Source organism: Physcomitrium patens, chromosome 14, assembly GCF_059467195.1.
Source record: "Physcomitrium patens ecotype Gransden chromosome 14, ASM5946719v1, whole genome shotgun sequence".
In the NCBI taxonomy this organism is placed as follows: Eukaryota; Viridiplantae; Streptophyta; class Bryopsida; order Funariales; family Funariaceae; genus Physcomitrium; species Physcomitrium patens.
The window spans coordinates 7048865-7074735 of NC_143423.1; the positions used below are offsets into that span (position 1 = coordinate 7048865).

The 25871-nt window shown below is 39.6% G+C and overlaps 4 protein-coding genes and 1 long non-coding RNA gene across 19 annotated transcripts; 2 read left to right on the forward strand and 3 right to left on the reverse strand.

Annotated features, from left to right (window-relative positions):
• Positions 1-682: 682 nt before the first annotated feature.
• LOC112291876 (allantoinase) lies at positions 683-6537 on the reverse strand. 2 transcript variants are annotated; one of them, XM_090255755.1, is made up of 16 exons: positions 6403-6537; positions 5790-5889; positions 5593-5678; positions 5288-5411; positions 4946-5019; positions 4669-4745; positions 4503-4539; positions 4051-4136; positions 3656-3715; positions 3236-3390; positions 2678-2804; positions 2359-2514; positions 1979-2089; positions 1685-1795; positions 1374-1472; positions 683-1226 (listed from the first exon to the last, which is right to left on the reverse strand). In XM_090255755.1, the coding sequence occupies exons 4-16, from the start codon at positions 5305-5307 to the stop codon at positions 1101-1103; spliced, it is 1239 nt and encodes a 412-aa protein (XP_090111881.1). In that variant the 5' UTR covers positions 5308-5411; positions 5593-5678; positions 5790-5889; positions 6403-6537; the 3' UTR covers positions 683-1100. The 2 variants fall into 2 exon arrangements, with proteins under 2 accessions (XP_090111881.1, XP_024395581.1); XM_024539813.3 differs by lacking the exon at positions 5593-5678.
• A 3723-nt stretch (positions 6538-10260) lies between these two features.
• Positions 10261-16805, reverse strand: LOC112291313 (phospholipase D delta). Of its 4 annotated transcripts, none has more exons than XM_024538511.3 (12): positions 16265-16805; positions 15335-15763; positions 14191-15188; positions 13958-14074; positions 13487-13681; positions 13065-13316; positions 12777-12845; positions 12493-12640; positions 12165-12313; positions 11772-11954; positions 11352-11549; positions 10261-11173 (listed from the first exon to the last, which is right to left on the reverse strand). In XM_024538511.3, exons 2-12 carry the CDS (start codon positions 15531-15533, stop codon positions 10877-10879), a joined length of 2805 nt encoding a protein of 934 aa, XP_024394279.1. In that variant the 5' UTR covers positions 15534-15763; positions 16265-16805; the 3' UTR covers positions 10261-10876. The 4 variants fall into 4 exon arrangements, with proteins under 4 accessions (XP_024394279.1, XP_090111882.1, XP_090111883.1 ...); XM_090255756.1 differs by having other exon boundaries at positions 16560-16790; XM_090255757.1 differs by having other exon boundaries at positions 16105-16332.
• LOC149987824 (uncharacterized) lies at positions 16398-17180 on the forward strand. The gene is made up of 2 exons (XR_016506301.1): positions 16398-16542; positions 17013-17180. It is a non-coding gene; the product is annotated as an uncharacterized LOC149987824 (long non-coding RNA).
• A 2727-nt stretch (positions 17181-19907) lies between these two features.
• Positions 19908-24066, reverse strand: LOC112291044 (protein NEOXANTHIN-DEFICIENT 1). Of its 11 annotated transcripts, none has more exons than XM_090255762.1 (10): positions 23925-24066; positions 22840-23604; positions 22549-22671; positions 22086-22132; positions 21740-21945; positions 21457-21498; positions 21269-21344; positions 20919-20982; positions 20600-20653; positions 19908-20397 (listed from the first exon to the last, which is right to left on the reverse strand). In XM_090255762.1, exons 8-10 carry the CDS (start codon positions 20942-20944, stop codon positions 20121-20123), a joined length of 357 nt encoding a protein of 118 aa, XP_090111888.1. In that variant the 5' UTR covers positions 20945-20982; positions 21269-21344; positions 21457-21498; positions 21740-21945; positions 22086-22132; positions 22549-22671; positions 22840-23604; positions 23925-24066; the 3' UTR covers positions 19908-20120. The 11 variants fall into 11 exon arrangements, 8 of the variants coding, with proteins under 8 accessions (XP_090111888.1, XP_090111887.1, XP_090111889.1 ...); XM_090255761.1 differs by having other exon boundaries at positions 20919-20985; XM_090255763.1 differs by having other exon boundaries at positions 20919-20985; positions 21263-21344.
• LOC141046146 (uncharacterized) lies at positions 23854-25441 on the forward strand. Its single transcript, XM_073538506.2, has 2 exons — positions 23854-24909; positions 25274-25441. The coding sequence occupies exons 1-2, from the start codon at positions 23854-23856 to the stop codon at positions 25310-25312; spliced, it is 1095 nt and encodes a 364-aa protein (XP_073394607.1). The 3' UTR covers positions 25313-25441.
• Positions 25442-25871: the final 430 nt, after the last annotated feature.

The window sequence follows — 25871 nt, forward strand, 5'->3', positions numbered from 1 at the left end:
AATTCAAAAATCTAATCTTCTGCAACTATGTGCATATTATGTAAAAAATGTACTTGGATACTTTTGACATCAGAAGAATACAAATCATTAAGAATGTTGTATAAAATTAGACATTACTAGGTTGACATTTCAATGATGAAAGCAAACTTTGTAATCTTAACAGTGAGGACCACTCTTCACCCCTGAAGTAGTTACGCATGCCCAGTGAAAGTACAGATTGACATTTTCAGCTGTGCAATTTACAATGGGGATGAAATTTGTTGGATTTGTTTTTTTTTTTTTTTTGTTTTTTTTTTTTTTTTTTTTTTTAAAAAGATTCCCCTGGTGACAAGAAATTGTATGCAGAATGAGTGAGAAACTGACAAAATCAAAATGCAAATTTTTAAAAAAGGACGTTTCACACGCTCACAGAAGCAACTTCGGATTAAAGAATGAGCTTGTGTATTTGAATGCTCTTTCAATTCTTTATAAAACACAGAGATCATTTTCTCATACTGGTAAGAACAAATTAAAAATCAAAGTACTACAAAGTACAGCTTTAAGGTTTGCCTAGAATTGCTATGAATGTTTGTAGATGTGGGTTTTGAACTAGAAGCAAAGAACAATTCCCAGTTCAATAGTGAGTTCTCACCCATGTTCCTACATACTTCCAAACACTGCTCCTATCATTTGCAATGCTTCATTGAAAACAATGGTACCAGGGATAGCCGCAATAAATTAGGCTTCACACTTTAACCATCATATACAGAAGTAAAATAAATTCAGAGTACATTGTCACGAGTTCATAGTTATCTAGTTACAAGCCTACAGTTACATTAATAAGTACAAGAAGCAAAAGGTCTACACATGCAAAATATATAGTTTAACTAGCAAACTTCCATTCCTTTGTGGTATAGCAAGAAGATCTCTGGCATCACATTAATATATAAAAACTTAGTAAGCCACGAATTCTGCTGTGTTAAGCGGATTTCCCTCCGTTGGCAATATTATTTGTGACACTCTACAATAAGCAGTGTACTATCAAAACCCTGGCTCTACAGGAATGAAATCTCGGGAAGCCTACACTGAGGAAGTTTGAGTAGTTGACCATTACACATAAATCACACTGGATTGATCATAGCACCACAAGGTTTCTGTGCATGCCGACCTTCTTCAAATACTTGCCGGCCTCGAGAAAACGTAGTAATCACCTTTCCTGAGTATTTGTGGCCTATATAAGGCGACAGCTGTTTGTAGAGACATGATAACACGCAACCAAATCAATAAACTTCAAAGTAAAACTTCTTTTGAAATTGAATTGTACACTACGTATTCAGATTGTGCGTTGCAAGTGTAAGAAAATAATTGCGGTGCTGGTAAGCAAAATATTTTACCCTATTTTTGAAGTAGATGGGATACGTGCTGTCAATGACAAACGATTCCTCTGGATCCCACACAACAATGTCCGCATCCTTCCCAAACTCGAGTGATCCCTGTACAAACCCACCAAACAGTCCATTAGTTATGAACCCCGGTCTCTTCAAATCAGCTCTGCGTGCCACAGAAGCTGAAACTACTAACTGTTGTGAGTATCATTAGAATGTTCAAGATCAAGCAGTAAACATGTTTTGAGTACTTCGATCTTGAGACAAACAATGCTAAATGTAAACAAGTCTGAGGTAGAGATGGAAAAAATTTAGAGAACCTTGCGTGGAAGATTGACCATCTTAGCGGGCACGGTGCTCCACCATCTTGACATTTGCTGAATGGTCATTCCCCAGGCAGAACCATGAGTCCATGTAGCTGGCAATGCAAACTACAAACACAAAAACAAAAAGGATATCAATTTGCATCTCTTTTTAAGATTCATAGCATTGATTTCAATCTTTACTCTTTGGAATGAACCAAACTCTAAGACAATATGTATTGTTCCAACAGCAATGCCCTTAGCTATAACCAAATTCAAGAACGTCAAAACACCAAGTCCAATGAAACTCACCTGAATGCCAGAAATACCTCCCCAAGCCTTCAAGAAATCACCTTCCTCAAAAAGTTTCAAGTCTGGAGTTGAAGGTGAGTGATCTGTTGTGATCATGTCAATATCTCCACCCTACATACAAAAACATGGTCGGAATAAAAAGATGCTTAGTCTACCTACTTTAGAGATGGCACAAGAGTTGAAGTAAAATTATGACTACTTTTTCTCCATAAGTGCCTTAATGTAATTTAAAGATCCATAGTGCTTCTAAATGCAGTGAGATTATCGCATTGCGAATACTAGAGGTAGTTAACACAAACGATTTTTTTGTACAAACAATAATACAAGTTAAAAAGCAGATGGAAATTGCAACTACTCAAAAGTTCTTAATGGATGCCCACCAGCAAAGCTTTCCATAAAAGTTCCCGGTGACGAGCATCTCTCAATGGCGGAGCACATTTATATTCAGTGGCACCCTCTGGTACATCTTCAGCAGCAAAAGAAAGGTAATGTGCACACGTCTCCACTGTCACACTAGATCCCTCCGCCTTTGCTGCCTGTGACAGCAGCCGACAATTACTATATAAATGAATGACACGCCGAGTTTGCATTTGTTCAAAAGATCAGATATATCCAACAAATTGTCACTGAAGATGGGCATTAGCAACAATAGGAAGTTCATGGTGAGTACAATAATTTAAAAATCACAGTAACTCGTACTTTGATGTGAGAGAGGGAGTCCTCTGCGTCAGAGAGATGTACAACGTGCACATGAGCTCCCTCTGCCACTCCTCCAGGTTTAGTGTCTTTGGCCACCTCCATCAACTGTCTCACTGCTTCACGTTCCCTGCAGCAACAAATAAAACCTATGGGTGACTCAAGTGTGCTCTCAAATCAGGGCTACCACATATTTGAATACTCCCAGCCATAGATGGTCTTGTACTTCACACAAAGACTGCAATAAAACCCTAATATGTCATGGAACAACGAGGCTTCTGTCGAACTTTTTCACGAGTAGTTGGGAAGGTACCAAAGAAAGGAGAATCTAGGTTATTATGTGATTTAGGTTACAATTCTCAGAAAAGACTTAAGTGATTGTAACCGAAAATCGAAAGAAAAGAATTCTAGTACTGGACGGCTAACAACATACACGAATTCTCTAGTCCCAGTTTGTAACTCATGAATAATATTCACAGAGCAAGTAGATCATAGTTCTAAACTCTTGATGCTCAACAACCAAAAGTTAAGGGAAGAATCCAAGTACACAGAATTAAATACCATGTCAAAGGTCTAGCGTTCAGATATCTCATGTAATCGCGTGCATTACTCGGTGGCTCTCCTGGCACCAAACTAGACGGTTGGGAAGGTGGGTCTGTCACTTCTTGGTGTACCAGAATAGGACGTCCAAATTTTGCGAGCACTGGCAATGAAGCCTACGAAATCAACCAACAGAGAAGTTAGATTCGGAAAAGAACCCCCATAAACACATAAACAGACCTGTCGATGTTAAAATCAATAAGTGGCACATAATGTGACAATGCATAAAGTTTGCGTTCAAATTCCCATGAGAAACACGAAGGAAACGTTTCTCTGTCATATTGAATTATGGATATTGGGGATAAACGTGAAGATGATTCCAATAACGTAACGAAAATTGATCAAAAAAACTATTGAAAAATTGCTCCATAACCTGCTCACCTTTATGTGTTGTGCAGTGGTGGCTGGAAAGTCCTCGATTCCTGATGGACACATGAACGACTTCACAATCCAACCAAACGTCAATTTTCCTCTTGAAAATCTTTGTCAAAGTAATTTGTAAAATAAGAAGTTAAATATCTTGAGCACTATTGACCACAATGTTACATATCTCCCTCTCAAACTTGACGTTCGAAGTAACATGACTCAGTTGGTATGTTGCACTCAATAAAGCAGCAAAAAAGAATCATAACCAAGAGTGCATGGTCATAGAATAACTGGGTAACTATTTTCAAGATAAGAATAACAATTACAACCCCTTTCTGATAACACTAATTTGCATTGAGATCCTTTCGAAAACGTTTGATTACACATCAACAAAAGTAAACGTTTTTAACCTTAAGGCCAAGTGCGCCAGCTTCAAGAAGTTCCTCCAAAATTGAGGCGTTGTAAGCATTATCTGGAACCAAGCCTCCCCAAAAACCTGACAAGACAAGGTGTGCACGTCAAATACAGGAACGTCTCTGTAGAAAAACTGCTTCATAACTGTGTTGGACCATAATGAACTAGAAAAAATGCATCCATACCCTTATTTAAATCATCATGATCAAGAAATAAAACCAGTATATCATTGAGTCTATATTGAAGTTGTATCGGACAGCTCATACAAAAGTATGAAAATTAAGTCGATCATAGTTCATGGGCTTAAACAACTGTGTCCATCAAAACCTAACGATGTCAAGAACTACATCAACTGAGAAGGATGTGAACTCTGAAGATGCAGTGATGCAGTTAAACTCACGTGCCACTCATGCAAATTCGGAAATGGCTCTCGAAGCAAGGCACTTACCAGTGTCTATGTAAAGTTTTCCTTTGGCAGCTTCTTTCTAAATCCATGGTCACACACATCCATGTTTAGTAACTTGAAGAGTAATTTAAAGCTCGCACAGTCATAACATTGATGCAACAGATTTTTCCTTCAAAGAGAAGCCCAAATTTTACGAAAAGAAACCAACCTTCTCATCCAAGTGCTGCTTTGTTGTGGTAGTAGGATGAGCATTCAAGGGCATGTCCACGATTGCAGTTGTACCACCTGCAAAGTCCAAGTCCCAGAGAATCAATGCAATTACGATGCCGCATACTTAACGTGAAAAAACAACACATGCGCCGCATATTAGACGCAACACACTGAAACACAGCCAATACATTGAACAAGACATAGTATTCAATCAGCTTCAGCGTGAAGAGGAAAAGGAGTCCCCACGCAATAGAGCAAGGCTTAGTGCCACATACCAGCAACAGCAGCCTTCGTGCCTGTAAGAAAACCTTCCCATTCCGTTCGGCCTGGCTCATTGATATGTACATGACTGCACCAAACACCACCCTCAAGATCACGATTACAGTGTATGCGTACTCCATCTACCCGTCTTTGAAGGCGTAGATATCTACAACAACAATGTATAGGCAAGGACTCGCAATTTGAGTGCGGCAAGATTGAATATACCGAATTCATGTCTATTAAAAGGAAGCATTCATCTACGAATGTAAGCCGCACATACGTGAAACCAGTATACTTATCCCTATCTAGCAACCAGACTGATTTGCTTGTGTGATGCAAAAAGTTAGAGTTTGTACGCATCGACAAGTCCGGGCATGATGACAGCGTTTCCATAGTCTAGAACACGAGGTTTCCCTGGTGAGGTCTTGGGTGCCTCACTTCTCTTCGTCACGGAAACAATCCTCTCGCCCTCCACCTCCACTGCATCAGAAAAACCATACATTCGCAGCAAACTGCAACTTCAGGATCTGTAACTCCGTACTTAAGAGCCCTGAATGAAGTTTACAGAAGGGCAACCAGCACGCAACATGCTAGATCTGCATCAACAAATTATTAGTTGCCGACCATCCTGCTCCTCTAATCTTCTACAGATGGGTCTTACCTGGATAAGTGCATGCACTGCCATGCAGCACTGAAGTATCCAGAAACTCAATTAATGGGGCTCGAAGGTTATTACATCCTCTGCTTCTGGAAAGTATACAACATTGTTGGACCTTCAGCACGTCGTATAATGGTAATTTGAAACCGCAACTATCCATAGTAACAATTTGAGACCGAAGACGAGGAGCAGCAACAAACCTGCATATGGCCCGATACCGGAAGGAGTAACCACACGCTTGCTGTAGAGCACGAAGTGCGTATCATGCAGTAGGCTGCATCCGTCATCCCGCCGCACAATCTATCACACCAACACACACGCAACTTAATTGCCATGCCCTTTGAAAGTTAAACCAGAATGAGCAAGACAAGCACCCTGGTCAATTAAAGGCAGTTTTGTACTACTCTAATTAGATTTGAGAATATTACAGCTCGTCTGGATTCTCTCTAATCACGAAAGACCAATGTTCGGAGAGAAAGCAAATCCGGTCGCCTATCAAGGAAACCTTTCAATACTCAATACACTACAACCCAACAACTCGAGAATGTCGACCTAAAAGCTACAGGTTTCCATCATCATCACGATCAACAGCATTCTTAACCGTTCCTATTGCGCACGTTCACGAGATTCATACATACCATCCAACTTCTGGAAGTCTAATCCTTGTGTCACTTCTGACTGAAAGAATACGCACATCATTGTGATTCACGCTGTATTCTTAAGAAGGAGGAACCGCCACGCGGAAGAAACTATCAAGCCCAACCTCAACATCCATGATCCAGATCAGTTCAGAGCCAAGCGCGAATCACTCACCTTAGCATTCTCGAAGTTGGGGAGGTAGACAAGGGTGAACCCCAGCATGAACAAGAAAAGAGGGAGGGTCCAGCCCCGCAGCAGCGAACGCAACAAGTCGCCGGGCTCCATAGCTCTCGAAAGGAGAATCGCAACAACAGCAGGAACAGAACAGCCTCGGCGTGACCGACAACTTAAAACGTAGGAGCTAGTGCCCCCGAATCTAGACACACAGGGTTCACGAGGAATATTATGGGAGATCAGAAGCTCCCCGGAATTCCTGGCTGTAACCTCCTATATAAAATCATTAAACAAATTCACTACCTAGCCTGCCATGTTTATCCTCAACGCTGCTGACGTCGTCAAAATATGCAAAATCCAGCCCAACTGCCCAGCTGGGCATCTCTCCCCTCCGCCACTTGGCTAGGTATGCTCTCCCCTCACTTTCTCTCATCACCCCTCAGAATACAGTATTCCTACCGGCGTCGGGAATCCTCAGAAGGATGGCAATGAGAAAATCTTTACATCCACGATCAGGATCGACAACCAGGAACTGGCATGACAAGGACTCTCCTCCTCTTATCTTCCTCCCTGCTAAACCGCTTCAGTTCTCATCTGGGGTGGGTGCACCATCCCGAGATGCAAAACAACACACACAGGCCGTTCATTCTCCAATAACAAGATCGGGACCCACTCGGGATAACGCAAAACTGGCTCTGGTGTGGCATTGAGGTGAGACCCCACCTTCTCCTTTGACCAAAACTGTCAGTTTTATGGCAGCTAAATAAAATAGTAAGCCATCGATGCAAGCTGATCAACTCCTGCAATTGACCCCCCCCCCCCACCCCCCAACTTATGTCCCGGCGTTGTGGTGGTGGTGTGAATCCGTGCCACTTGTTAGCTAGATCCTCCTCAAGCTACAACTACTATTTCTCCCTCCTTTCAACTGCGGTGGTGGTGAGATGAGCTTACTCCGGAGTCCCTTCCACTTGTCCTGCGTCTGAGCTCCCCTTTGTTCTACGTTCCTGCGCTTTTTGGGTTGCCGCTTTTTGCATCCGCTAGCTCAGCCATTCATCCATGTCTTACACCCTTTGGTTGTTTTTACTACTGTGTCTTACACTTTTCCATGTGTTAAGGCACTTGTCCTACTTGACGTCTTCATAGTGGAATGTTGTTGTTGGCTTTAGGTTGATGAATGCTTAATCTTAAATAGATTCAAACTTCTTCTTTTCTGTAAAGATAGTAATGATAATATTTGTTGTTGGCAAGAAAGCATTGGGGATGGTGTGTGGATGGTTGAGAATGTTTAGATTGCAACAAGTTTGGTATAAATGTAAGATATAGATTTTACAAGTATCAAAATGATTTTACAATGATGTATTTCTTTTTTGCAATCTAGTTTTAATGTAGGAGAGATCAAAATGTACAAATAGAAGATTTGGTCTTTGTTGAATTGCTTAGCATACAAAAGAAAATTGATTATTTTCATCTAAGAAAGTCAGTTTATTTTTTTTTTAAAATAAAAAATAAACTATAAAATTGTGAAAGAAAAGCCACATTAATTGGTTAATTTATAAAACAATACATATTAATTACATATATATATATATATATATATATAGAAGCAAAAATAGAATTTGCAATCAAACATGTAATTATTGTATATTTTATTGGAAAGAGTCTATTTCTAAAATAATTTGATCAAACAATCTAGAAATATAGTATTAAAAATAGTAACAAGATCAAATCAACTAAAATTTTGATATAGATGATTCTTTGAAGCTTATTAAACAAATTGTTAAATATTTTTAATTAAGTTATAATAGACATAAAAACAAGTATAGATGCAAATCCAATAATATTAATTATTTTGTTATGACTAGATTTTAAAGCAAAACAAACAAATCTAATTAATATTATTGGGTTTGCATCTATTAAACAATTACAATATTATATGTTAACATGTTCTATGAAACAATCTCAAAATTATATTTTTAATAAAAATTTACTAGAAATAATTTTAGAATATTTATAGTCATAAAAAAATATAGTTTTTTTTTTTTTTTTTTTTTTTTTTCTAGAACTAAAGAATTCAAATAGACATACACATCTAAACAAAATTAATGTATCTAGCTATTTTTTTATGCATAATTTTTTTAAATTATAAATAATATAACTTTAATTTTTTATATATAGAAATAAATTAAATTTTAAACCAAAAATAGTTGATATAGGCAATTTGAGATAAATATTGTTGTAAAAAAAATAAAAGAGAGATTTACAAAAATAAAAAATTATGATTAATAACGCCAAATCATTATCAATTTATTTAATAATAATAATAAAAAAAAACATACAATAATTGCTATAACAATAAAATAGTACAAATCATTATTTGATTTAGATTTAACATACAATCATAAAAATAAAAATAAAAACCAATATTTTAATAACTATAAGCCTACATATTTTAAAATAATTGAGATAACATCTTATGCATAAAATGAAGATGGTATATTATAAATTTAATGAGCTTCAAATAGTTTACTATATCTAATGAAAGAAGTATATTCTATTAATATACAATTTTATTGATTTAATAGAAACAAACTTGCCACTAGGAAAACCACAAAGAATATAAAATATTACACAAGATTAATAATATATACTACAGAGTAAATACCAAACTACTACAAGAATAAAATTCTATGTAATTTCAAGCTTATATATTTCTCATTAGATATTATCACTAATAAGACAAAAAAATGATTAGTTTATTTTGCAATGCCATTATTTTAAATATTCTATCTTGTACAAGAAGAAAAGTAGGTTGTAACAATATCTAGATTACCTGTCAAAATACAAAAAAGGAAACAAGTATTGGCATTATTTATGAAATAAAATAATACATAAAATCTAACATAGACATTATAAAATTAAAAAATAAATTTTAAATTAAATAAATAATTATAAATTTAACAACAATCAAAGTCACATAAGAAGTGCAAGAAAATACAAGAAGTCATGATAAAGAATTTAGCTTAGAATTGTATCCAAGTAATAATCTAACCTATGAAAAAAAATTGACATATTTATAAACAATTAAGAAGAAAAGAAGCATATTAAAAAATAAAAATAAAAAACAAATTATAGAGACAAACTACAAATATTATATACACAAGTTTGATGTTAGAAGATAAATAAGTGAGCAAAGTAAATATGAAATAAAAATTAAAAATTAAAAATTCTTAAATAACTTATAAAATTATTAGGTTGGTCTTTAAGCCAAAAAGACATGATCTCTTAAGTTAACAAAGACATGAGACATGACCTATTTTCCTTGCAATGCTTGGTTGTAACATTTTATTTAACAATAGAATTCCATAAAGCATAACAAGATTTTAGAATAGAAAATGATGATTATCATGTATTTCTAAATTTAAACATCAAATAATTTTAATAATAGCACAAAGACTATATTTACCTTCCAAAGAAGTATAATCTTTTCTCTTAGACCTCCTTCTCTTCGCAATGGGACTAGACTTGGAGAAGATTCGTGATAAATTCCCTTTTTAAAGTGATCTAACAACAACCAAAAGTTTAGGTGAGAGGTTTGTGAAAAGACATGAATAGACATTTTATACCTTTCTAGCTAAACCCATATGAAACAATAACTATTTAAGATTCTAATTGAACTCACTGAAAACATTCAATCCAAGCTTAAAATATATAATTTCCATTCAGACTGTTATTTCCGCATGTTCTAGATTGTAATATTCCAGAAAAAAGCATAAGCCAAAATTAAACATCTTAGTCTCAACAATAGAATCAATGTATTTCGTTACATTTTAATACGTTTCGAAAACAGGAATCTTCATGTATTACACAATTCTACATTAGATTTTATTTAAGAAAATCTGTCTTTCCTGAAAACACATGTTCCAAAATGACTTGCAGGCGAGTTCTACCCTACCTGCTCACAAGGTATGTACTCAATGAATTTCAATATCTACTTATCAATTATTTTGACAGGAAGGCCTAATCTTCGCTACCATTGTGCATCCTCACAAATTGTAAGCATGCTCAGCTTCTGTATGAACACATTCGGCACCTGATGACAAAACATCAACTTTAAATCAGCTAGTGACTAAGTGTGAGATTGATCCTCCTGTAACGTCACCAAGTGGAACCAATTCAGCTGCAGCTACTGACAAAGTTCACTCTCTCTGTGCCCAAACTAGAGTCGCAAAGCCCATGATCTCTCTCAAAAGCGTTTCTGAACGGGTGATAGCAAACTACATGAACCAGAGGCGACCATTCTAAAAATTACAGAATAACCTATGCAGTGCAGGAACTGGAAAGTTCAAGCCTTGATGAACAGAGAGGCAGCAGAGCAGCTCGATCACATCGAGCCTCTCAAGGCTTTCTTTATGCAATTCAGAAGGATCTAATGAGAATAAAATGAGGAACCATTCTCAAGAACCTTCCTCTGCAATCAGGTCGTTAACGAGTCGGGTAAATTTATTTGATTATTTCCCAATATGTTGCCACCCACATCTGGAAACGTGTCGAAGCCGGGTATAGATCCAATGGTACCATCCTGGTTAACTTGAATAGGATAAGGCAGCAAGTGGCCCTTCATGTCAGTGACTTCTTCCGCAGCATACTGTTTCCAATTCTCATCCGCAATCTTGTTTACTGTTCTTACACACTCGAGACTTCCGGCTTCCGTGAAAAGGGATTCGACATGACCCAAATGCTCAGACCACAGAGACATTCGGTATCCATAGACCTGTATTATGAGACAAGTCCAACCAACTGTTACCAACAACAAATAGCGTCGCAGACTCATTGCCTACATGCAAGACAAAGCTTCAGGGTAAGACAGGAAGATCTGAGAACTGATTTATAGAACTACTATCTAGAAAGTCCAAGCACGTAACGTAAATTGGGAGTAATCTATTACCAACCTGTCCCATTGGATGTCCTCCATTATGAGCCCAAGTGTACCGGGGTTGGAAGGCTCCCATAGCAATCTCCGTGTCGCGAGATCCGTCCATGGAGCGCTGATTGATGTTGGCCGACCCACAAATAATATACTCGTCATCAACAACCATACCTTTTGCATGAACGTAAATCATGAACCGCCTATGTTTCTGGGCTTGGCCCTGCGTAACATTAGCAGCGAAGCTGTGTTAAGAAAGGCCTTGAAATGCTTCAGGTAGTAAAAGTAAGGATGGCATATGATTTGCACAAAATCATTTGAACCGAAGCTTCTGAAAAAGAAGATACTTAAGAATCCTTCTAATGTTTTATAAACGACTGTCCTCTTCACAACTTGGTCGAATAAGTACGAATGGTGAATTTGAAAACCATTTTTTACTACTCACATGCTTCGTTTCTGGAGCGGGTGCTTTAGCGGGAGGATCCGCTTTCGCTTCCACTTCACTCTTCGTCTCGCGGTTCCCGAGACAATAGAAGTTCAGATAGTCTCGCGGATGTAGTTCACCAAGCTTACCAACGTCCCTCAACGCATCAGCAATAACACCATACATCATTTTTATCGTTTGTGCCTGCATCGCACAATCATACATCCAACGGAACTCTCTATTTTAAGGTGAAATAAAAATGAAAAAAAAGAAAGAGAAAGAGAAAAAAGTGCATCATATCTCCCACTCTTTACTAAGCTCAACAAAATAGGCAACGCTACCTATAAATCTATTAATAAAGCCCAAGACGAACCCACAGAAGAATGTAAAAAATGATTCAACTGATTAGTTTACCTGAAAGAAGAGAATCTCTTGCATAGCACCGCTATCAGGAACACCTTCCGGCCACATAGGAATGACCACATACACGGCAAAACGTTTGTGTTCCCTAATCTTGGATGCCACCTTCAGTGCTAATTCCATTGGGATCAGATGATTCGCACCTGATTTTATACAGATTCAGTTAAATCTCATTACATAGAATCAAAAGAAGTTTGAATGGAATATTTTGTTGGTGTTCAAAGATCAAAGCAAAGGAACCTAGCATTGGTGCGAAGATTTTTAAGAGCAAAAGCAAGCAACTCATCTTAAGTAAACTGCGTCATGTGGCAAAGAAATTCACCTGCATCCTTGTAATCAGGCCAGTTGTAAGAGGAGCCAATAAAATACTGGTTCTCGATGTGGATGAAATGTTGAGCTGACCGAATAGCTTTGATATAAGCCATCTGTATGCTGATATCTATAGCAATACTTTTTCCCCATGAAAGATGCTGCACACGTTGAATTCAGCCAGAAATCTAAGTCATACTTGTGAAATTTTCAGTCGAAACTGTCGGTTTCATTACATGAGAAATCGCACCATGAGCAAATACCACCAAAACATGGGCATAAGATGCGTGGAAGTACCTGCTTCTCAGCTTGTTCAACATTCCTCGGAAAGCCTTTAACTGACCCAGAGTCGATCGAGCGAAATACCTGCATACGCATTCAGAATGGTAAAAACGGTGAGCTTGCCAACTACAATCATACGCGGTCATGAAAGAATTCACTTCCTGAAATAAATATCGTAAAAAAATTACAAGCTCAGTACATCAAGTGAATAATCTGCGGGGGAACGATTTGTCGGTAAATACAAAGACGGAAAATTCTAGAGGAAGATCACAGGAAGAATGACTCAATTGATTGCAAGCTCACCTGGCAACGCCAAGTACTAGGATCATCGTCCTTCGTGACATACAACTTAGGGTCGCCTTCAGCAGGAAAAGGCGGCTTGGGACCCAAAATCCATGAGATTCGTTCAATCTGGATAAGTTCATCTTCATGCCAGCGAGCAGCCTTCCTCCATCTTTGCTCAAAATTGGTAAGAACGTCATATGCGGCAGGACCATCAATCTTGCAATGCCAATCATGCCAAGGTTGCCGTGGGCCTCCCCCTTCTGCCCCAACCTGTAATGAAGAGTCAAGAAATATTATAAATGAGCACGACTTCCAAATTCCGAAGCCACTGATATGCAGCAAAAAGAATGAGTGGAAAAGAAACTTAAGGGACGCGGTGTGCAAACAGAAAAAAAGTGGCATCATCTACACTTCATACATAAAAGAAATAGTGAACTTACAGCAAAGGTCGGATTGTGAAAGTCATCCTTGTGAAAAGTGCTCAAGGTATTGAATAGAGAGTGAGTTGGAGTGTCCCAACGCCCATCACAAAGATCCAAACCACCAAGGAAAGACGTCAATTTCCGCTTGTTCCCTGGACCTTGAGAATCAACGATTACAGTCTTTTGATGATGGGTATACAGAGTTCCCACAACCTGCGTTGCATAATTGGTGGTAAGTAGCAGATCCCTCTAGATTAGTAGTCACATTGGATAGAATAGTAGCAGTCATGTAGCAGTCTCTCTTTTCGGTTCAACTTCATTTGGGGGTTATCAAAATAAGCAATTCCAGACAAGCACAACACAACTTAGCTGCTATATAGCATGTCGTTGGTAGACATGTAACATAGATCTAGCAGTGCTCACAATGTATCGTGAATTCTACGAAATGTAGCTTTGTCTAAGTTTTGTCGAAAGCTTATAAGTGAAAACCTGTTGCCTGAACCAGCTAAGTTTACTATCGGCGTAGCGTGGAGACAGAACGCAGCGAACGGCGCTATTCCTGAAAAAACTCTTTGTCTCCTCATCGTGAACTCCCATGACTCCTACCTGCATACAACAGAAATACGGAAGTATGAAAACAGACTTTTCAGTGCTCACTTCTCCGTGAGGAAACTTGATGCTGATCTGAAAAATACGGAATAAAGCTAGATCGACGGACACACCGTTTTGATAAAAGGATTTTGATGAGATGTTTTGTCGTCCCAAACTAGCATGAGCACACGAACTCCCTCTGCCGACTTTCTTTTCAGAAGATCTCCAAGACAATAATCCCCACCGTCCGGTAAATCTCGGGTAGTGTCACGCAGCAACTTGATCTTTGTGTAGATAGACCATCCCGCAATATATATCAGATGATGAGCATCCAGTATGGCCGTGCACATCTCCTCCCAAGCTTGCCTGTGCTGATATGGTACTCCGTCCGCCAGCGTGATTTGAGGTAAAGAGCCGTCCATTATGTGGGCGTCTTGGTACATGGTGATTTCACACCCTTTGCGACAAGGAAAGTATGTATTAGGGACTGCATGAAGTTTTTCCGGCCCTCCAACTGCGGCCATGTAAATGGGGTTCATCTCAACAGGAGTAAATTTCATCGTGAAATATATCCTGGCGTTCCCATGCGCTATCTTCCCTGAGGGGGCTATCACATCATGCCAACCCTCAACAACCTTGCCATCCATAATATCACCCACAGGGATTTTCACGTCTCCAATAAGTTGTGCCCCCAGCACGTCATTATCTTTGACGGTAATCTCGACCTCGCTCACATAATGTGCAACAGGAATGGAGAAATGCTCATTCCATTGCGGATTCGTGCTGTTTGAGATGACCCGCGTCCTGGCAACACGTGCACCAGCGAGGTTGACCGCAGCGTAAGGATCGCTAGTGATACCTTTGGGGCGATGGCCATGACCTTTCTCATTAATCTTGGATTTTGTCTTTACAAAAGGAGCCTTGCAAATCGTCAGGTAAGAGAAGCATTGCCTAAATTTTTCCGAGAACATGTCCATGTTGGGGAGGTTTTCAGCTGATCTGATCTCCACTTCCAAAGTTCCATGCAGGAGTCTTTTACCTTCCACAATTTCTTTCATGGTGTCAGCCTCCATCTCGTGACCCTCAATGTATTGTCCCCTCTGAGCTCCATGTCCTGATCCATCATGTCCTGCTTGAGTAGAGAGGAAAACTTTCGTCAGCAGCCCTTTCCACACATCCCCAGTGGGAGAGGGAAAATTTAAAATTAAAACGTATTTTAAAAATTCTCAGTGACACCAAACCAATGCAAAAATAACTGCAAGTCGTCTTCGGTACCTCCCAGCTTCCCCCCGGCCAAAGCTCCAATTCCACCAACTCCACGCGTTCCAGCCACGGGCGTCCGATCGTGGTGCTTGTGATGGCGCTCATGGTGATGAGGCCCACCATGATCTGGGCCATCGTTCGTAATTGCATCTCTGACCCCAGCTTCTGGTTTAGTTACCCCGTTCGACGGGGCAGCCGCAGCTTCAGGCATCCCTAACTTTTTTTTATCGTCTACCCTCGGTTGATTTTTCTTTGATTTCAAGGCTGTCACGCGCGCTAGCTTCTCCTTCCACTACCAGTTTCGATTTTCCAGCTCGTGCCACCAACTTCACTTGCATTAAACAGATATCCTGTACTGCAACGCATATGAAGCTGCCAACGAATCCGTTGCCCACAGCCTCAATCATAATGCACAGAACGAATCCGCCAAACCATCATGAGCTGAAACAAAACAACCAACACCAGTGCATGCACTACATCAGCAATGAAACAGCATTCACACTCTCGAGCCTAAACCAAACACACAACAGAAGATGCAGTCAACAAGCTAAGATCTTACAAAATCAACCGGAAAGTGGCGGGAGGGGAGGGGGGTCCCAGAATCGAAACTCTCTCCTTAATCCCCTCAAAAAAAACACAACATACTCAAACATGTCATACCCCTCACTCTGCCAACGCATCTACCCTTGCCCTCCCCCCCTCCCCAATCAACACCAACAAACAACACACGACCTCAACTCACCAATCTCAATCACACCAAAACCCATCCATTAGCCACTCACCCCAACGTCACACCACAGGATCGACTCTACCCTGCTGCCTTTAGAGACCAGCCTCGATACTCATCCACTTAAAACAAGGTCAACGGGAATGTTACAAACGTGACCTGAGAATAAGGAGGAGAACAGAAAAAAAACCAAAAATAAAGACAAAAATAAAAACCTAGGCACGGCGGCACCAGTAGAAGAAGCGGCAACGACAGCATCAAAGGTCACAGCACCGTAAGCCTCCAAAGGCTCTCGCTTTGCAGGCCGGGAACTGGTATGTGCAGCGGAAGGCCAGAGTGGGGGGAACAATGAACCAGGCACACTCCTCTCGGTGCTGGCTGGCGGGATATTGGGGGGAGGGCCGCACGTGGCGAGCAGACCAGGCTCGTGCTGCGACGCAATGTAGGCTATCCTGTCAGCGACACACAAGTCGGGAAGGAGGAGAAGGGAAAGGTAAGGAACTTACTTACCTATAGGTCAAGTCATGAGTTGGGGAAGTAGGTTTGAAGGGGTGGGAAGTGTTACAGAATCTAACATCCTCCATGGCCTGCTATTTCCGCGATTGTGAGTTCTTTTTCCGCCGCACAACAATCGCGGAAAAAGAACTCACAACTTAATTACGCATGTAAAGAATGTCTCAGCATCAGAGAGAGAGAGAGAGAGTCGGTGCAGCAGAATCACTCTGGCAGCATAAATATGGAGTGAACTTAATGCCCTAGAAAAAGAAGTTCTCTACGTTTGAATCCACTGGCGTTTGGATAGGCGTTTCCAACTGCGAAGCGGGTGAATCGCAGCGTACCGAAGTGGGCCACGCCCACAAGAGACAGCACGACAGCAGATGAACTGGCGTTGCATTAAGAGGGAAAACGATTTTTTTATTTTTATTTTTACTTGTTTTCATCTCCAGAGTGCCTCATCTGCAGGAAGTGATTTCGGGGGAGCTAGCTAGATAGCATGCTTGCGTGTCTCTCCGCCGATGGGAACGTGGCAGTTGGCAACCTGTAAAGCCACTCTCGATGCGCCTGTAAATTTTGCCAGTCAGGGTTGGCAGGTCTCACGATGTCCGGGTCCCCCGCGAGAAGTTAATGGTCGACGATTGTGGAGGTGGACAAAGCAGATTCGATGCATAATGCTGCTAGGCAGCGCGGCCTTGCCTGCCTTGGCTGCTATGCTCCATGGATTGGTTCCACCCGGATTAGCCTGCCACGGACCAGCTCGCTCACTCACTCACTCGCTCCATCGCCTGCATCGCCTCCGCCGCTTTCCTGCTTCCAGCGTCCATCGCAGCGTCGCTCATTCCGCTGCGAGTACTCTGATCTCGGCGGACCCGCTCACACTGCATTGACCGGCGCTTTCAGTTTCATGCAGATTCCGCAACTTGTTTTTTTTTCCTGGATGCAGATCTGGTGTGTCGACACGGATCTGTGCTTTTGTTAACTCTATTTGTAATGTGTAGCAATAAAAAAAAAAATATATATATATATATATATAAAATCCCACACTTTAGGATGGGCATTTGTGCAACACACGAAGAATACACTCTACGTTTTATGTTAATAAAACTGATCCATTAAGTAGTGTTGTGTTTGTGATTCTCATCACAGATTCATGCTCCACTTCTAAACCAACAGTAACAACAACAGTACAAAGGTTTTGATTCCCAGAGTGCAATATGAACAGGGATATAATTTTTAGAAAATTGAGCTGTCGTGGTTTGATTGGAGGAGGAGGTGTCCAGGTGGCACCCACCCACAAATTTGGCTTTTGGTTCATACACCTGTCCACATGCGCTTTTCTACATTTGTACTTGGTAATGAGTTGGTAATGTTTATTTTTGTATTTGATATATACATATATTTATATTTATATTTTGTATCATTTGACGTCACTATGTGGAGCTTCAGTGCATAAGCCACTTGTGGACAATGATTACTGAGGGATTGAACTTATCAACTCGTCGTTGTGTGTTTTGTTGTTGTTGACTTGGATGGTGGGTAGATAGATTCCTTTGAGAATTGCATGGTTGATGTGATTCTTTTTTGGATGAGATTAACATGAGATTAATGTTTTGTTTCTATTTTGAGATTTTTATTAATGCATACATTTATTGTGAGAAAGCTCTACTAGGATTGGAAACTATCTCTCTCTATCTCTCTATGTAAACCTATGTGCTTTGCAAATAAATGTCATACATTATTGAGAGAAATAGGAAAGAAAAAAGAACCAGATTCATGTAGAGTGTGCTGTGTCGTGTACTGAATTTTGATAATATGTGAAACACACATTTGTTTTTTGTTTTGTAAAAAATCATCGTTTGAGTTGCAAGAAGAACTTGCTTGAATTTTATTGAATAGAAGCAAACTTCAATAGTCAACCAACATAAATCATGTAATAACAAACAGGGTTTTGAATCTTGAAACAACTGGTGTAATCTTAATCAAAATATAAAATGGGATTCGAATCTCATTCACATTAAAATTTGGGTGATCTTTTTAGTGTTTCATGGTAACTTTAGATTCAAATGAAAATATTATTGATTAATCAGCTTTATTTATTTAATTATTTGTTTCATTTTATTTAATCTGAAGTACTGTGATGTTAGCTTCCTAATTTTAATAGGTCAAATAATTCTAGGTTAATCTCGTTGGGGAAAAACAAGTCTTACCCAGCATGAATTGTATAATATAAGTAAAAAGTAATAATTAACTATTATAATAAAAATGTGATCTCCGTGTGTATACTAGCAAGGATATTAATAGTAGAGTATTGCATAATTAACAAACACACCTAAAAATGTCATAAAAATGAAACTACCAAAATAATTTTAAAAACTTTTTTTTTTTGTTTATAGTTCCGAGTATAATATAAATTATCTTAAAGTTGATCATGTTATTGATGTTTTTATTTGTTGATAACTGAATTAGTTATTAATACATGCGATAATATTGAAACTCATTTTAAAAAACTGATAGCAATGTAAATCACGAACTAATTTGAGCTTTTATATATACACACCGGGACACACTTTCGAAAATGACTTCTTAACGAAGAAGCTTTGAAAGTTAAGTAATGCATTTCTATTTGTAACGTTTAAACAAATTAAACTTATTTTTCATCCGGAACATGTACCCAACACACACAAACTCTAACATTTCTATGTTATGATACATCTAATACCAGGTACCCAGCTGGGTATCTCTTCCGCTACGGCCACATTGTAGGTGCACGATTTTGTATTGACAGTTTTTGACGATAAATTGGGCTCGTGCAAAATTCTTGTATCAATGGACATTTTTCCACACATTTGGTGTAAACCTTTGCATACGTTGACAGTTGCGTACACCGCTGCAACTCTTGAGACTGAGCTGAGTCTCATCTCCTGAGGCAGTTTGATCTGTGCACAGTAAAAATAAAAATAAAATAAAATAAAAAGAAGAAGAACCAGAATTTCATCGTGCAGTCCAATTGTTTCGTTACTGATCTAGCCCCAAGAATTTCCAATTTACGTCGTGCAGGTCCATGCAGGAAAACCTGGTTGATGGGGCGAGAGGATTTTCGTTTTGCTCAGTCGCTTCTTATTCCACTGACACCCAAGTGCGAAGGAAACTCCATTTGTCTTCAGTTCCCAACTGTAGAGAAATCAGTCCGACTACTCACGGTTTCTGCTGCTTACGCCATTTGATACTACTCACAGAAACAAGTGCTGGTTCGACAGAAGAATCCAGCATTTCAAGATATCAAAGATTATTTTCAGTCTAGGTGTGATAGTTACGACTTCGGACCAAGGGGCATTGCGCAATAAGAGCTGGTTGAAATCATTTTGTAATGCAAACGGGTGCCACACGTTGCACCACCCCACAACTATTTGTAGGATGCATACATTGGTCCACTAGATAAAACTACTAGATCTGAAAGTTGTCACAAGAATGAATGTTAATTTCGTGGCTTCTGTGCACGATTACCCTCTGCTTAAGTTTAGGAAGAGGTTGGCAGTCGAGTGTATAATAACCTCACAAACATTGCAAAGCCAATTATGTTGATGGAGCTAGAACGGATGGAGATTTGAATCTTGGGAACCAACTAAACAGCCCGTGGGCTTCTTTAACCTTGGCAGGTTCTTGTCTTCCTAATACAACAGTGGAAGCATCAACACACATTGCCATGTTCTCGAATGGTAGAGCTACAGTAGCCTTCCCTCTCAGCACCGACATCAAGTCAGTGTCAAGGTCTTGTGTTTCTGTGCTTCTTGGCTCCTCTTCCGCAGTCAACTGCAGAGGAGAAACTCGTGCTGGAAATACGGGTCTTATTCTGAACATACAGCAAACCAAGACATGAATTTTAGCGAATTCCTTACTGAATAATCACATCCACTTCTTCAAGCTGACCTGCTTAGACAACACTACTAAGTTTCTAAATTGGAACAGTTACTCCCATGTTCAGTTAAGGCACACAAAAGTAAATGATTTCAAATCACATATTATGCTCAAGATAGAATGTAGAGAACACTTACCTGCAATTTAGTCTGCACGTAGACTTAAGATCTGGCTGTTGCTTTGTCTTTCCACTGCATTGACATATGAAAAAGGTTGGAGCATAAATGTGACAAGAAGTCCCGAGTACATTTGAATTTTCGCTCTACTGGAAAAAGAAAAAAACGAGGGAAGTAGTTACATAGAGAAGAATCGGAACAAAGTGCGAAGAAGGGAAGGCTGGATCTCATTTCAATTATTAAAGAATCTATTATTTAAGAGGTATGATTTATCTGCCGTGAAAATTGTACGAAGACTTGATACAAAACCAAATATGTAGTGCGTATAGATAGAACGCACCTGAAACTGTGAAGGGACATCTTCATTGAGGGACAAGCCCATCCCTTGTCTTGTATGCCTAAAACTGCTGCAAGGTAATTGCCAAAGCAAGGATCAATACATCAAAGTAGTTCACCCTTCTTTTCTTAGTTTTATTGTGGTAATCCTCAAAAGGTCTGATGCATTGATCACTGTTACAGAAACACAGCCATAGGGAGAAAAGCAATAGAATGCGCAACCAATTCACAAATGTCCGTTCTGGGTAATGTAACGCTTGCAATTGTTGAGAAGTTCAATATTGCAGAGCGGTCTCCGAAAGCTACCCTGTTTCAACAACATCCACTGCATGGTAACTTTCGCTTGACCTTAACCTTTATTTTGTCCACCAATTTTGGGTTGTATGCTCCACCACAATCGCGGAGATTCTCGTTTTTCCTAAGAAACTCTCTGCATTGAGGGCACTGCAATGATTAGAGCATGTAGCAGCGCTGTGCATGAGGGCGTAGAAACATGAAAATAATAATAAAACTTCAAAAGCAACGGCATCACACCAACTTACCGATGAAGGAAACAAAGCTGTTCGACTGGGGAGGCCAACTTCCTGTCACCAGAGGTCGAAGGGCCACCGGACTCCATCAGAAATTCAGGGAAAGAAAGTTCAACATCCAAGCAAAAAACAAACAAAAACTTCTACACAGTGTTTCGAAACCTTGATGGCACAGTCTGGAGCAGAAAAGTGCCAAGAAAACTAGAATGCTTGCTGCACAGAGTATTCCAAGACTGATTAAATTGAAAACCCGATTTAAAATACCATGGAGAAGTAACACATAGAATATACTCACCTCAATGCCGTGGTCACAAGCCTCTTTGATGTTCACTATAACTCTTGCTGTCCATCTAGAGGAAGGAATGGTATTTTAGCTTCAGTAATCTTCACCATTGTGATAATTTTTTCCCCGAAATCTAGGATAAGCTCATGTGGAGTACCCACTGCTTAAGTTTGTTGAAACCAAACTAGACTTCGAAGCGATAATCGCGTCCCTCTATCCTGCGAGTGGCAATAAAATTTCCATTCGTCGAGTTGCCCAAATGTTCTTGCAAGCTCCGATCATCAGGATCAGTATTTCAAGGCTCACATCAAGCAAAGGTTGATTTCACTACAAGCTACTTGGAATAATTGGTACTCACGCGCTAGATGTAGGAGGATTCCAGACGATGCTCGCTAGAACCACCAGCTGCACAGGAAAAGTTGAACGTGAAAAAGGGTCTCCAAGAACTTGCAAGAACAGAATTTCAAACACTTGAGTTAGGTTTACATTGTAAACGCTGAGGTCATGGTGACATGTAAAGCGTGGTAGGTGACAGGATTGAAGGTGATGAAGAATGTTCGAACACTTTGGTAGGATGTGTTTATAAGGCTTCAACTCCGTTCCTAGGGAAGTTGTAAATTTTAATGGACTACTTGAGGAGGTAATATGCTCTTTATATAATTTTGCTGGGGAGGCCCGTCTTCTAGCACAGTGTAGATTATACAGCTGCGCATTTGTAGCTGTATCCTGCATTGGAACTATGGTATACGCCGATGAACTCATTGGAACTAACACTTTTTTGAAAGAGTGTTGAGGAAAATGCTCGAATTGAGAGATCGTACCTCTCAGCCTGGCTTGCATACAACTGCTGTTCCTGAATCTAGAGGATCACTCTTTGAAACCACGATTGAATAAAAGCGCAGCTCGTTCCTGAACATTGCACGACATTGTGCGTCGAAATATTGCTGCAGGATGCTGGGATTAGGAACCGGTTTCTGTGTGTTTGGTTTCTCACATCTTGCTTTCTTGAGCTGGGGAGCTCGTTTAAGTTGTAAATATATGAAGTACCACGAAGACACCTGACAAAGTGAGCACAACAAGCTATCACTTCAATTCAGGTAAGGAGTACTGACTGTGGAGATGGAATACGCCCTGCGTTGTGAACGAGGATGCTCATACCCAGCTGGACTGAAGTTGATGTTCGTCACTAATATTGAGTATGGTCAGCAAAGCTGGAAGAGTCAGTTGTAGCAGGATTGTAGCAGCTTGTTGGGGGTCCACATACCATCTTGGTATGTGCAGAGGTGGAGTGGGATAAAATTGCAATCTTGTATGTTGAATGTACAATCTTGCTTTGTCCACATGACGTTACTGAGTTAACAGAGAATTGAGCTCCAACAAAAATGAGTTACATGAATATCAGTGCTACTTCTTGTTAGTGCTCTGTAGGCACACACTTAGTATCTATTACATGGATCATGTACCCAGCATACAAGAATGAATTTGTTTGATCTTCTTTTTGTCTTTCCAGTGTGCATGTCCAAAATCTGATTTTTCAATAATCTCGCTCTGTTATTCTTTTTGTTTGTACATTGTTTGAAGCACTCAATTAATTATCTAGGTTTGTGTTACGGCTGGGCTTGAACAGTAAGTGTGTGACCGATGATAAGGTGGTGAGATGAGGAGGTGAAAATGGTCTCACTATTCTTACTAGTTTAGATGTTCCAGTTGCTGTCGTACCCGCAGCCACTTGCGTAAACCATGAACAAATCACCAAGGACTGCCCGCCATGATAAATTTTCACTTTCGGGCATGTCATTTGAACTTTTCTAAGCAAAATAACGGTTTGTCTCCTGTGGAAGTTGAACCCTGGCTGTGTCCCTCCGCTGCAGCTCGTCCTGCTCTTCAACATCACAAAGACTTGACGTCAAACGAGACTTATTTGGTTGCAGCACGTTAGAAATTGTTGCGTGCAATGGTATTAGTCGTATGTGAAATGGATGGATACGTCACTACTGCGTCCAAGCTTAGAGTATGTTTGAGAATATCCTCAAGATTTTTGTTAAGAGTAAACACTTTGTGAACGGTTCAGCATCCAGAGAGAACCTGGCATGTTTCCTTGAAGCGCATCCGAAGATATTATCGGGATGGAGGGGAGCTACCAATCGATTTTGTTGCAAATAGATCCCATTGAAGGAACACTAACCGAGAAACTGACCTGTCCAGTCAATCTGGCTGCATTGCTCGACGAATCCACTGTGGAATCATTATTTACCAGCACAAATCCAATTGGTGGTGCAAACCACACACAAAATGACGAGAGGATTAGCTTGAAACATATTTGCGAGGAAGTGTCCAAACGTGTAAAAGATCCTCACAAAGTCGAGAATCTCATCGGCGCTGTGCTGGATCCCAATCTAGCCACTCAAATCTGTGGAGTTGGTGACGAGGTCGATCCTGCCGAGCTCAAAAGAATCCTTGATGAAGAACGCATTAGTGAAGGCTTTGAGCTTCTGGACAAAGTGCAAGACCTTCAGAACAAATTTGTAGTAGCTACGCGCAAGATGCAGCTCTTGGAACTTCATGATTGGGAACTCACAGAGAAGATAAAATTTCTGGAGTCCAAGATCACCTTGCAAGATCATCAAGTTTTGGACGCATTCAACTGGCAGGATGAGCAATACGCACTCCTTTTCTCTCCCATGCGAAGCATATATCTACGACTTTTTTATGACCAAGTTCGTGAGGGCATTTCTCAAAAACTCTCCGCCACTCCACTCCACGCCACGCACCAGAGGGCACTTCGCCTCCGCATGTGGAATCAAGCGATTGATCATAGGTTGGATCCAAAACAGGAATGTAACAACAATCTCTGGAAATTCATGCAAGAAAGCAGTGCCATATCTCCTAAGCTCTTTAACAAATCCATCATGTGGAACAAATTTGTGGACGAGTTACTAAGGGACAAAAAGCTGGTGGAATTACTCAACTTGTCGCCCGAATCAATCCTCCTCACCAGGTTTGGAAGACTAGACCAAGACGGTGAGCCAAATCAACAACAATCGAATGAATCTGACTCCATACTACGAAATAAGCACGTATATGCGGAGCTCGTAACACGGCAGAGTGAGGAGCAACGGCCCCTGTACACTCTGCTCTACAAATTCCTTAACAATGCCGCTCCCGAGACCATGAACTTCAAGGTAAGGGCAACCTCTCGGTTTGTGAATTCATCAATCCATTCATCCAGCAACCATTTCTTTATCCATCCATCACTTCATACATCCCTCCATCCACCCACCCATTCATCCCCCATTCATTCCTTTATCCATCCGTCACTTCATCCGATCATTCATCCATCTATCTCTCCCTCCCTTCATCCCTCCCTCCATCCATTCGAAGATTCTAGAACTGATCTGCCACGTCAGCATGGCGTTGGATATTTCAATATACGTTAGTTTACTAAGCACCCACACTAATAAAACTAAGGACGGTCGCTCCTACTAGGCACAGTAATGTTTGTGAAGTTTTTAGTTCATCAATTGACATCTTTGTGTTGTTGGACAGGCAATTTGTTCACCTAATCATGAGGAAATGCCACCTTAATAATGTTTAGATAGAAACCAATTTCAGAAAAATTACCCAAACGAATAATAGTATCTTTGGATAATCTTAAAAATGCATCTAATTTGATTTTAGCCTTAAACAAGCTACCAAGAATTTTTAGTATATATTTTTAAGAATATTTTTTTGTATCCTCAAATGTGAATATATTTGAAGGTGGTTCTTGTAAAACTCACATGTAAAATTTCAAATTAAAAGATAAAAATAAAAAATCATTGTTTAAAGGTCATTAGAATATATGACTTCTTTACAAAATAAGTTTTATATTTCTATTTTCTTAACATAAATTTATAATAAAATTTCCAGACATGATAAAAGTTGAATGTGATTTATTTTATAGTTTAAGATGACTTTTATTTTATTTTAAAATTAAATTTAGTTACACCTAATATATTTCTTATCACGAATTTTGGTTAAAATCTATCTCCATTAATGAAACTTTAAAACACATGGAAATAATGAAAAACGAACATATATTTTTGAGCATGATTAATTACTATTAATACAATTTGTGTCCAAATATATCTAAAAAATGGTCTTT